This window comes from Perognathus longimembris, chromosome 12, assembly GCF_023159225.1.
Source record: "Perognathus longimembris pacificus isolate PPM17 chromosome 12, ASM2315922v1, whole genome shotgun sequence".
Taxonomy (NCBI): domain Eukaryota; kingdom Metazoa; phylum Chordata; class Mammalia; order Rodentia; family Heteromyidae; genus Perognathus; species Perognathus longimembris.
The window spans coordinates 67127595-67141290 of record NC_063172.1 but is presented as its reverse complement, the minus strand read 5'-3'; the positions used below and the strand labels follow the sequence as shown (position 1 = coordinate 67141290).

Genomic DNA, 13696 nt, shown 5'->3' with positions numbered 1-13696 from the left:
GCTTTCCTGTAGTATTCTTAGCTTTAACTCCATTACGGATGGGTGCCCTTTAGCAATTGTTAGCCCCTTGGTTCCTAGCATATGTTCATTTAGTCTACAAAAGTCACATAACATGAGAGTCCTTGGATGCATCATCCTTTTCCTATCAATAGCATCATCCATTTAATAAAGAGCTTGTTTACACAGATGCCAGAGTTAAAGAATTTTCAAAAAGTTAAAATACAAGTGACTTTATGTGAAAAGGAAACTACAAAGTACAAATATTAAGTCCGCATAAAATTGTATTTGATTAGTGTTCATACATCTATTTTTCTTCATTTTAGGAACCAGAAGTAAAGATTTATACAATCCCTAAAATGCTGATTTGCAACCTTTGATAATCTTATTATGTCTCTTTCATAACGTCTCTTAAAACTGTAGTAACAAAATAAAATAAGCACTATTAGATGGCATAAAAGATGTTTTAAATGTTAATGGGACATGTCCTTTATTGATATGCAGAAGTAAATGGATGAAATAAATAAAAAGTCTGTCATCTGCAATCACAAATGTCGTTTGACCTCGATCTCTACTTTTATATCCATCTTGTTCCAAGAAAGAGGTTTAAAGTAAAAGATGCTGAATTAAGAACATGTATTAAATGCCTACTATGACTTGGTCTTGATTTTTAACTACTTAGTGTGAATATTCAAGTTTTATAGGAAGACTGACTGTACATGTTATAGTGAGGTGAGAATATTTGTCGGGGTTAAAGATCATAAAAAGGAGACAATTTATGATAGCACCATGAAATACTCCTACAGCATTTTAGTTCTCAAGTTGGTTGATTTTCCTGTCATGATCACTAAGTTTTTGGACCTTAAAAAATAGCTACAAAAATTTGGAAAGATAATGTTTAATGACTGCAAGGCATGGCCAGAGGTTGATTCATTTTTGATCGGGTGTTTGGGAATCAAGTGTACAAAAACCCATGTTAATTTTGTTAACGGTTGCTATGTGCTCATTTTGTTAATTGTTGCTCTGTGCTCTGTGTCTCAAATGTACTTAGCAAGTGTGCCCTAAGGCCTCGTTTCAAATATGAACGAGGCAGCCTTCCTGGGGAAGAGTCTCAATCCACACCATGTACAGCCAACTTCTTATTCAGTCAAGCGGGACGTCTGTGATGTCATAACATAACAACATTTCTCCTTACAGGATTCCATATGCAGTGCTGTACTAAGTCTGTTGCTCTAGCTAATGAGAATCTGATGTAGTAGGCTTTCACTGAACAGCAGGTCATGCCCAATTTAACCTGATACATGCGAGCACGTTGAGTGCATTAGCTCTCGTCATCTACAGGATTTTTCATAAAGGTTAAAATTAATATTACTAAAAATGTACTAGGTAAAACTACAAAACTCTATGAAAGACAGCAGAATCAGAATTAAATAATTGGGGAGAAATGTTTACAGTTAGCAAATCCCCTTGTTATTAAAATGTCATGCATTCTCAAAGTAATGCACATACAGTTTTAATGCAATCCCGACCAAAATTCTGAACTATACAGATATAGACACATAGATGTGGACAAAGCGGTGCTAAAGTTTCTATGAAGAGGCAAAAGACTTAGAAGATTAAACACAATGTTGGCAAGATAAGGACATACTTGGAAGGCAGACATTACCTGAGGTCAAGCATTACCATAAAGCTACAGCAAGGTTGGAGTGTTGACCAAAGGATGGACAATCAATCATTGTAGTCTAGAAATACCTTAGAAGTAGCCTCACGCAAATACAGTCCACCTGCCCTTGACAAGTGAACAAAGGCAATATAATAGAGGAAAGACAGCCATTTCAACAAACAGTTCCAAAACTGGACACCCACAAGCAATCACATTTAATCTAAGCACTGAACTCACATCCCTAAAAAATTAACTCAAAGTGAGTCAAAGGCCTAAATGCGAACTGTGAAACTAGATGCATCCTAGAAGATAACATAAGAGAAAAACCTAGATGATCTCAGATGACTTCTTAGAAATAACACCAAAGTTATGATCAAGAAAAGGAGAATTTATAAGCTGGGCTTCATTAAAATTTAAAACTTCTGCTCTGTGGAAAACACTGTAAAAACTGAGAAGAGGAGCAACCGATGAGGCACTTCTGATACAGACAGTCACACAAGATAAACAAAACACTCCCAAATCTCAACAAGTAAACTTTTAAAAAGTGTTGAAAATGTGCGTAGTATTGTGGAACTGAGAATTGTTGGGTTTTACTTGTAGAACTGTAACTTCAATGAAAAACAAATGTCACTATTAGTACTACCTACGGATGAAGAACGCTATGAGCCATTGATACCTAGCTCAGAAAATCATTCTCTTTACTGCAACACAAGGTTACCAGTGGTGCTACAGATACAGGTTTCTGAAAAACGCAATGTAATAAAGCATGGGTCATGTTACACCTGCTTCACTGAATATCAAGCCACACAGAACATTAATTTCAAATACATTATCTTTTCTTTTTTATTCAATGATTATTTTGAGGTCGGGTCTCACTTTCGGCCTGCACTTCTGCCAGATCACAAACTTCCCATGTTTCACACTTTCCACCTCATCTGAGATGACGGACGTAAGCCACCGCACGCAAGTTGGTTGAGATGGAGTCTGGCAAACGATTTTGCCTCAGCTGGCTGAGAACTGCCATCCTAACTGATTCCAGCCTCCACAGTAGCTAGGACGGGGCTGAGCCGCTACTGCAGAGTCAAATATATTATCCTATGAAAGTCTCTTAGGTTAGAGAAAACTACTGTCTTCATATTTGCAGGTGAGAATGGGCCCAGGATTTGAACTCAGGTTTCTTGAGGTCAAAGTCATGGGGTCTCTTTCACCACGTGCTTCTTCCTCCCTTCTCCTCTCACCGACAGATTCCAACAAATCTCCATTCCCGTGCCGAGGACTTTGTAAGTCAATCTAACTCCTCTTATTCTACAGGTGTGGAAAGATGAACCTACCTGTGATAAATAATAACAAGTTTCTCGTTTTCTTCTGTCATTTAAAGGAGACATAATGACCCTTGGGGACTGACTAATTCTCTTCTTTCATGAGTTCACTAATCATGTGAACTGTATTTCATTTTTTTGTCAGTCTGGCAATTGAACATAGGGGCCTCGTACTCTCAATCAACTTTCTTGTTCCTGGATGGTGCTCTACTGCTTAAACCACACCGCCGGTCTGCTGTTAATTTGCTGGCGAATTGGCAATAAAGTCTCGAGGACATTTCCTCCTGAGCTGGCTTTGGACCAGGTTTTCCAGGTCTCAGCCTCCTGTGTAGCGAGGATTACCGGCACGAGTCATGGGCACCTGGATTATTACTGTTTTCACTTAGGAAAACACAGGAGACATATAGTAATAATTTTAAAAGTTGTTGAAGGCTTTTTGGTCTGGCAGACAGCTTTGTTTTCAACCTATTCTGGACATTATTGAAAGAGTCAATAAATAATGATAACTTGCAGGACATAAAAGACCTGGCAAGCTGATGGCCCTGACCACGCCGGTAACCCACGCTCCAGGGGGGGCTGGGGGCTGAGAGTGCGAGGGAGAAACCTTGCAACTCTCCCTCCAGACGATCACCAGACGCCAGAGGCGAAGGCACCGCTCCGGCGGCAGAGTGCCAAGCTCCTAAGCTACCGCCTCTGCTGGGTTTAATGACGGAAAACATCTTTCAATGCACAGAACACACACACAGATAAATACATAAAGATGGCAACATTAAAGTTATATCATATGTTTAATAGGGAAGAAGTTAGGTAAACATGTAACTACTTACTTGCAACCAGTGGTTCCTCTTCTGACGGTCTGAAGTAAAAGGAAACCTTCTCTAAATCAAACAGTGCAACCAGGGTGTCTTCCAGCATGGCTTGTTCATCCGTCTACAAAGAACAAAATCAGTAGCATATAACATAAGGCGCTATAATGTGATGTAAGAGTTTCCTGCTCAAAAGGAAATTAACAAGTTCCAGAAATTTCCAAGTCCATTATTTGTTTTCCTTTCCTTATCATTTTATTTGTTTAATTAGATATTTACATTCAAGGTCTCCCCTTTGTCAGCCCTCCTGCTTTAGTTACTGTTCACATAAAGTCTGGTGCTTTCTCTCCAGGATGCTGGATGCTCCTAATCTCTACTCCCTGAAGAGCTGGAATTACAAGCACGAGCAACCATGCCGGGCCCTTGTATGCTGCTGTAGATTTCTTTTAGTACCTTGCTTAATCGGTTATACATAAAACTGCGCCGCCTATTTGGCAGCTAGATTATATCCATATTGATTTAATTTGCACATAATGCATGAAGAGCACATCATTTGCCCTGTAGTAACGTCATATAAAAAAAAAAAACACCTAAAGAGCAAAAACATCATTTTTTGTAAAAGCCACATTATATAACAGCTATTAGTTTTTACACTAAGATAATTTATTAAGATAATTTATGGTTCAATCTGCTGTTACTATAACTGTGATAAAACCATCTCCGTGTGTGTGTGTGTGTATATATATATATATATATACATATAAATTTTTCATTATATATGTGTGTACATATATGTGTATATATACATATGAGCATATATGTGTATATATATGTACACACATATATACACACACGGGGGGAGATAGATCAACTGTTGGATCCAATTGTTTTACTTCTTTGCCTATTCTTACCACATACACTTTTCCAGGGATGAATGTCGGGTGCATCTCAGCAGGGACCCCTTTCTGGCATTGGATTCTTCCTCTATTAGCAGTTAATGCATTCTCCACAAGAGTACTGACTTGTTCCATCATGAAAGTAGGGGTTTCCCATATACTGATTTACTTGTAAAGGTGAGATTTGTTTCCTAATAATGTGATTGATCTTTTCAGATCACCAATTCAACAAAATGCCTTAACAAGGTGCTATACAGACTTGCACCATGGTTTAGCCGCGGCACTGTCCATGGTGGATTCTCACGGGGTGCGAAACAGCCAGCAAGGAACGCAACCCAAAAGAAAGACAGCATGGAGGGGAAAAAGGTGAAGAAAATTGTCATTTTTGCACTGTGGTGCAATACTTAAAACGTGGAGATATAGATATACACACATATATACATATATATCTGTCACATGTATACACACATATACACACACGTGTGTAGACTTATAACTCATTGCTAGATAAATGACTATTAGACTTTTTTGTTTTTTCAGTGAGAGTACCAGGCTGAACTCAAGGGGACTGCGCTCTCAACTGACTTCTCAAACATGACTGGTGCTACGATTTAAGTCATGCCTGCAGTCCAACATTTTGCTAGTTGATGGGAGATAGATTTAGCACTTTGGGGGGGCTGATATTAAACCTTGATCCTCCAGCCCTCAGCCTCCTATCAATTAAGATTATAGGTATGAGCCACTGGCACATAACTTGAATGTTATGTTTAAAAATCATTCAGATGCAGCAGAAACATCCAGCAGTCTCTTTTCTGTCTATAAGGTTTAGCAATTTAGCAAGCTCCATAACCATGAAATCAAACCATGCCTAGTCCTAATCGCCTTTTTACAATGCTTCCGTGTTTGGCTATTTTGTAGCACTTCCTCTCTTTTGCGACTAATAATCTACTGTATAGAAACAGCATTTTGCTTATCCAGACATCAGTTAATATTTATTTATTTATTTGTTTGTTTGTTTGTTTGTTTATTTATTTATTTATTTTGCCAGTCCTGGGGCTTGAACTCAGGGCCTGGGCACCATCCCTGAGTTGAACCACAGCCCCACTTCTGGCTTTTTCTGTTTATGTGGTGCTGAGGAATCGAACCCAGGGCTTCACGCATGCTGGGCAAGCACTCTACCACTAAGCCACATTCCCAGCCCCCAGACATCAGTTAATAGACATTTATGTTGCTAATACTTTTCAAGTTATGAGTTTTCAGTGTCTTTGCTTTAACAGTACTGGAGTTTGCACTCAAGAATTTGATGCTATGCTTGGGAGTTAGGTGTTCTACCATTTGAGTCATACCACCTGTGGGTTTTGGTTATTTTTCAGGTAGGGTCTCTGATCCATTTTGGAGGGTAGCCTCAGACTGCTAGCCTCCTGTCTATGGCCTATTGCAGAGCTGGGACCACATCACAGTTGCCCAGCTTACTGTTGAGATTGCATCTCAGCAAACTTATTGCCTGGTTCCATGATCCTCACAATCTTTTTCTCCAGAGTAGCTGAGATTATCTGTGTGAGCCACTGTGGCCTCTTATGAATAATTTTTCTGGAAATATCTGTGCACACATTTTTGTGTAAATGAAATTTTGGGTTTCACTTAGGTATTAGGTAGGTGTGGAATTTCTGGGTAATATGGGAACTTCAAGTGCCAAACTGATTTCCAAAATATTTGCACTATCATACATAATTTACATTTGATAAGTAACAATTCATTTTAATCGTTTTTAAATACCTTTGCAAAAGTGATTTACTTAAAATTATTCAGAAAAGAAGTGAAGCACACACATGGGCTGCACTGAGCCTTTCAAAAGAACCAATTTCTTTTTCCATAAAGTACACTGAGATAGAATCTCTTACCTTAACACTCCAGAAACTTCCACAGTCGTACAATGCAACAACTACCTCCCTCCCACCAACATCACTGAAGGAAAGTACTAGTCTGATGTATGAACTAATATATTTGCTTTAAAACTCCGCTATGTTGCTTGGCAGGTCCGTTTTCTACCTGTACAATGATAAGACGTGTTCTTCCGCTTATGATCTCAGTTCTAGTCAACGAGCACCTGAACCGTAATACAAGAATGAACAGGTGTGCCTGCCAGAACCACAGAAAGTATACAGAAATAAGCTCTAAGTTCACCGTCGTTTTCTTGTTAAACTCTTCCCATAAGCTTTCTTCTTATCCACTGTGGATACATAAATAGAGCATACTCTTCTTCTTCTATTAGCTCCATGTTCTTAGGGTCAACAGGATAAACAGACTCACCTAGGAAAGGACTAAAACTATTGCACACATGCAAATTTCAAATCACTGGCCAGCCAGCCGAGCGCGCAAATTCATCCGAGTTTCTCCATCAGGCGCAACCCAGACTATCAACCACAGTGGAAGCCTGGAGTTTTCTGGGCTGTTCCTCCAGGCCAGACAATGAAAGTGCATCCTCAAGGATCCTCAAATTAGTCATGAATGGAGGCTTCTCCGCTCTTCACAACCACAGAAAACGGATAAAAATTCAGGAAAGAACAGCTATGCCGGACCTATTTATTAAAACTTGAAAGGTCACTACAAGCCTAAGTAGCCAAAGGCCTCTGGAGACGATCACGAGGGCAATCGGGAGGGGGAGAACCGCCAATCCCTCCGCAGGGCAGGGCGGGAGATGAGGCAAACCCCACAGATGACATGGGCGGAAGGCAACCGGGAGTGCTTACCAGGTTTGGTGACAGGAGTGACTGAAAGTGGAACAGGACGCCTGCGTTGGCTATCTGGTCCAGCCACCTCCGGCTGGCCTCCCAGGTCTCCATCTCACTGTCCTTGCTGTTATCAAACATCTGGTTTAAGGCGGCCATGAGCTGCTCTGAGAAGGCGCAGACAGTGGCCACCAGGCTCTGGCAGAACACCATGTCCCTTCGAAGCTGCGTGTCACCGGCTGCAGTCGGAGAGAACAGAGAGGCAGGGTTCAGCGCGGGGCGCGCCGCAGAAAACCCATTCACACAGCACTGACAGGCGGGGGCGTCTGAACCTCCCTCCGACGCACACCAACTCGACACTGTAAATCGGAGCTTTATTTATAGGTTCACACATTTCAGCAAATAGGTTTCTTTAGATCAACCCTTCATCACCATAAATATATGATGTATTAAAATAATTTCCCAGTAAATTGTTTTGTTAGATCTGAAGGAAAAAAATACATTCATTTATATTTTCCTACCTGGTGGAACACAAGTTGCATATACGGAAGAGTCAGTCCAATAATTTAGTTTGTGCTGACAAATTATAGTAGTATTGTCTTTTAAACAGTTGCTAAACATACTGAAATATTATTGTGAAATGCACACGAAAAATGTATGTTCCTATATTGCTCTGACCAAGTAACGGATTTATAGCTTTGCCACACTGGTCTTTCCGTATGTTTTATCCTTCGATTGACTGGAGTTAGGGGTGTGCCACTGTAAAGGTATGTTTGGCCTGTGACGAGCCATTCCTGACTCAGAGCTTTTCTAAATGAAAAGAAGCTAACATCCCGACTTACTTCTGTGGGTGGCTGGCTAAATGCAAACAAAAAAATCTACATAAACATCAAGGGACACATTCTGCACAGAGTCAAATCACACGAACTACAAAATACCCTCTCACCAAAATCCATGAGGTATTTTGAGGGCTTACAGGTACTTTCCGGAATGAAGGAGAATTATCAACTATAGTGCATACCTCAGAGAGAAATGCTATCTTTATTCAGTTGACTTTCTCTTTCATTGACCAAGAGGCATAATTTTAAGATGTGGATCAAGAATATGAAACACACATTTTTAATAACAAAAAGCACATGAACACATGATGGAGTCTGTATATTAGTTTCACCACTAAAAACACTTTCACTTGAATATTTTATTAGAAAATAGATTTCAGTGTAAAATAGCATTTCAGTTGAAGTATTTAAATTAGATTAAATTTTCATTTATTAGGATGAACTATATAAAGTCACTGCTTTGAAGTTTCACAATGGTTGAATATGGCAATGCCAAACAGTTAAACTTACTAAATTAATCAATGTATGTCAGATATTTTCTTTAAATAATCCTATACTGTATGCCACTCACCCTACTTGGTGTAGAAAGGTATTTTACAGGGCACTACAAGATGTTAAAAACTACAGAAGGAGTGACATTGTCAAGAAGCATTGTACTTACAACGTGACTTATGGAGTTGTAACCCATGTATGTATGACTACTTACTAATAGTGATAAGATGGAAAAGAAGATGATTCAGATAATTTAAATATGCAGCTAGAGTACTGAGGTTTAAGACAGAATCTAAAGAAAAAAATGGCACCCTCTCACACTTTAAATTTATACTTTTCTTTTTACTTGTTCTAAAATGAAACAAAAATCCAGTGAACTTTCAGAAATACGTTAAACCTTCACCAGGAATACTCCCACTCATAGCTTGACAATCACTTAAGGAAAAATCAAATTTGTAAGAAATTTCGGATACCACATTCAAAAGTGGAAAGCGAAGATGTAACAAAGGGAGGTTCTAGCTCCAGAGGGAACTTGAGAGAGATCACAAAAGCTAGTAGCTGGGCCACCGGTGGAAATATTTTTTTTTTTCCAAATTGCTTTGAAAAGAAATTCTCAAGTATATTCTCATTTTTAAATCCTAAAAGAGTACTCAACGGTTTAATCGACTCTCTGCTACTATATTCTTTATATATTTAAACCATTTTTAGGTTTCCATTAAACTTAACTATCAAATCAGATGGATGACAATTAACATTCACTAGTTGGTTAAGGACTCATTCATTCAATTGTAGCTGGAAATTTTCTTGTGTGTTAGATTGTAAAGAGATCACAAATCACACACCCCCATTTGAGTACTTGAAATGTAATGTTGAGAGTACCAGAGAGTACCAGAGAGTACTGGCAATGTGCCTGTAGTCCCAGCTACCAAGGACACGGGGGCAGAAGGGTGGCTTGAGGCCATGAATTTGAGGCTATCCCAGGCAACAAAGAGAGACTTCTCTCCAAAGAATACATGTAGCAGCCGGGACTCTATTTCTACCCTTGCATTTGAGTCTTCCAGTCATATACTGCGGCCAACAGAAGACTGGGGGCGCTTGCTTTCTCCTGAGCTTGTCATTTTTATTTATGTACACTTTTTACCTTTTAAATTTTTGCTGTAAAGATGATGCACAGAGTGGTTACAGTTACAGAAGTCAGAGAACATGTCATTTTCAACAGTTGTCACCCCTTCCCTTGTTTTCTCCCAGTTTTTTTCCCCCTCCTAATCCCCTCCCCAACCCCCTCGCGGACAAGCTGTATGCTAGGCTATCAAGGATGGTGATAAGCCAATAGGCAGCCATTGTCATAGAGATCAGCAACGCCACCCCAGCCAAACGACCACCTGGTGGCAGACACATGTAAATCAAGATCCATAAAACCTGGTACAGATCAGAATAGCCCACAAAACACCAAATGCGTGAGACAAAATGGTTGCCGCGTTAAGCCATAAACATTGAGACTTTTTTTTAACATAACAAAAGCTAGCATGTAACTGGTAATTGTTTAGCTGTATCTCCAGTTAAAGTCCTATCAAAATATCAACTTAAGGATAATGATGTGCTTGTATACACACATCTAATGGCAATTAAAATAAAAATCATAAAAAAATCAATCCACACAACTATGTTTCTCTATATCCACAAAGGGAAAGACATATAGGTTAGTGTTACATATAGGTTAGTATTACACTCTCATTGAATGGCACATCCAATCTTTAGGATCCCTATACTTCTATTTGGAGTAAAATATTATGCTCAATATTTCATTTTCCACTTAGTTTTGCTGTGCACATTTTTTGAGCACCATGTACAAAGAACTACTTTAGGATTTTTTTTTTGATGATCAGAATGTGTCCAATGGCCTTTATGCAATTAACAGCTTGTCATTTAATCATTTAAATTTTGATCAAATTTTTAATTTCCTTTAGGGTCACTTTCCAGGGTAAGTATTTCTAGCTTTCACTCAGGACTACAAATGTTCAATACAAGTAGCTCTGTAAAATAATTAACATGTGTCCTCACTCACAAACAAGGTACCCATTGTTGCACAAGCAAATCTGTTTGAACAATGAACTTTCTCACATGCTACTTCTCCTCAGGAAGGGGGAGGGAAGAGTGGGGACTTAATGTTACAAAGTAGTCAAGGTTGGCCTGGAATTGACAATCCTGCCTCTACCTGGGAGTGTGCTGGGACTATACACGGTATCCCCATGCCAGGCTTCTTTCTCCATTTACTGGCATATTTGAGATATATATGTATGTATGTACACACGTACACACACACGTACACACACACACACATACACAATGGTTTTACCTGTAACAAAAAAATGAGCATAGTCTTGCACGTTTTTATTTATTTATGTTATTGTTTTATTTATCTAAGTTTCTGCAAGTACTTTTCTTTAACTCTAAGTAAGGCTTTAGAGAAAGAGGGATCATATTCCATTTATCTTTCAAAATGGTTCGAGATATTCAGTTTATGTTTTATTTTGTTGTCAGCCTTAGGGCCTGGGTGCCGTCTGTGAGCTCTTTTGCTCAAGTCTACTGCTCTATCACTTTGAGTTAGAGCACCACTTTTGGTTTTCTGGGGTTAATTAGAGATAAGAGTCTCATGGACTTTCCTTCCCAGGCCTGCTTTGAACCAGGATCCTCAAACTCTGCCTCCTGAGTAGCTAGGATTACAGGTGTGAGCCAGCAACTTTATTATTTATATTTTTCTTTTTTAAGTATTTTTCTTTCTTTCTTTTTGTTTGCCAGTCCTGGGCCTTGGTCTCAGGGCCTGAGCACTGTCCCTGGCTTCTTTTTGCTCAAGGCTAGCACTCTGCCACTTGAGCCACAGCGCCACTTCTGGCTTTTTCTATATATGTGGTGCTGGGGAATCGAACCCAGGGCCTCATGTATACAAGGGAAGTGCTCTACCACTAGGCCACATTCCTAGCCCTTAAGTATTTCTTTCCTTCTTTTTTATTTCAAATTTTTATTATCAAACTGATGTACAGAGAGGTTACAGTTTCATACGTTAGGCATTGGATACATTACTTGTACTGTTTGTTACCTCGTCCCTCATACCCCTTTCTTTTTAAAAACTCTCCTTAAGTAGTTGTACTATGGAGCTTCATTCAACATGGCAGCTTGTGAGAACAAGGCATTTGGATCAAGTTCACTCCTTTCTTTATTTTCCTCCATCCTTCCCACTTTCTCCTGCAAGACTTCTAAGATCTTCAGCCACAATTGCTTCAGATAGTAAAGATAATGCAAAAAGTAATACCTGAATACTCAAGAAGAGTCCAGAGCATCCTACACTTCGCCTCTGCAGAGAGAAAACACATCAGTTAGTTGCTTGTTCTTCTTCAGCTACAACACATGTTAACTGGGTAGCAAAAGATTAGCGAAATCTTATTATATTAAATGACAAAAGTTCCATTTGCCTGACAGATTACTCTTTCCCATCTGCTTAGAAAAATCCCATCCATTGCTTAAGACTGAAATGTCTTCACGTTCTGCATTATAGGGTAGGAGGACAAACCTTTCAGACCCTGCCAACTCTGTAGGTTATCCTCAGCTGTTTGAGCCTGTATTGCATTCTCTAAATTCATAGCTCCACTTCCAGTTTTTAGATGGTTAATTGGAGACGAGTCTCATAGCCTTTCCCATTGGAACTGGCTTGAAACCACCATCCACAGATCTCAGCCCCCTGAGTAGCTAGCATTACAGGAGTGAGCCATCAATGCCTGGCTTATTTAAACATTTAAAGAGAAAGGTGTGTAGGTGTATCTTCCTTTCCATCCCACGTGAGCCAGTCAGGTACTTGATAAGTGTATTAACTCCATACTTACTGCTGTTTGTCCAATGACTGATTTGTCTTTCTACTTTCAACTAGTATTTCAATAGGTAAAATTTAAAACTTACAAAGTTCTTTTCCAGGGCACAATATTATGGGATGAAAAAAAGAATAAGAAATGTCCTTTTCTAGAAGGTCCAGAATACTGACAAAGAAACAGGATTAACTGATTCAAAATGCAGGAAATACTTCAAAGAGCATACATTTCATAAGCAAAGCTTCAAGAATAAAAGGATTTCAGAGGCAAGATAGCGGATTTAAGTCACTGTCAGAAAAATTACTGCATCTAGTTTGGCACTATGGCATTAGAAAATTGCTAAATGACTTTGAGTTTTAACAACTTCAGTTGTAAATCATAAAACCTACCTTATCTATTGTATAGGTGTTAGGTAGGAAAAAAATATATGGAATGTGTACTAAAAGTCTTTGAAAGTTACTTAAAGTACTATATACACATGAAGATTTATTATTCTAATCTAGACCTAGTTGAAGCTGGCATAGAATTCTAAGTACTTCATAAAACATTTAAAATTTGAACTCTCAGGGGAGAGGTAGGTATGGAAAAAGTGGGAAGTAGCCTTAGTAAATGAACATAGTAAAGAATCAAGAGCAAATACCCACCTATCCAGCATCAAGAGATTTCACTGTATCATTAAGAGACTGACACCAGGGGCCATGACCTCACACCTATAATCCCAGCTACTCAGGAGGCTGAGAGCTGAGGATCAAAGTTTGAAGCCAGCCCATGCAGAAAAGTCCATGAGACAATGAGACTCTCCAATAAATTGCTCAGAAAAAACAGAACTGGAGCTGTGGCTCAAGTGGTGGAGTGCTAGCTTTGAGATCAAAGGCTCAAGGACAGTGTGCAGACCCTGAGTTCAAGCCCCAGGACCAGGAGAGAGAGAGAGAGAGAGAGAGAGAGAGAGAGAGAGAGAGAGAGAGAGAGAGAGAGAGAGAGAGAGAGCAGGCAGACAGACAGACAGACAGATAGACAGACAGACAGACAGAGGAGAGAGAATATGAAGTACCCTGAAAATGGCTTCTAACACCAGATGAGTGTAGATTTCTCTAA

The 13696-nt window shown here is 39.3% G+C and overlaps 1 protein-coding gene across 1 annotated transcript in view; it reads right to left on the bottom strand.

The window, feature by feature from the left end:
* Positions 1 to 13696, bottom strand: part of Prex2 (phosphatidylinositol-3,4,5-trisphosphate dependent Rac exchange factor 2) — a 234051-nt gene that overhangs the window by 58132 nt on the left and 162223 nt on the right. Inside the window, exons 31-33 of the mRNA XM_048358365.1 lie at positions 12052 to 12093; positions 7432 to 7649; positions 3807 to 3909 (exon numbers count right to left, since the gene is read on the bottom strand). Of these exons, the coding sequence (XP_048214322.1) occupies positions 3807 to 3909; positions 7432 to 7649; positions 12052 to 12093 (363 nt within the window). The remainder of the gene's footprint in view (positions 1 to 3806; positions 3910 to 7431; positions 7650 to 12051; positions 12094 to 13696) is intronic.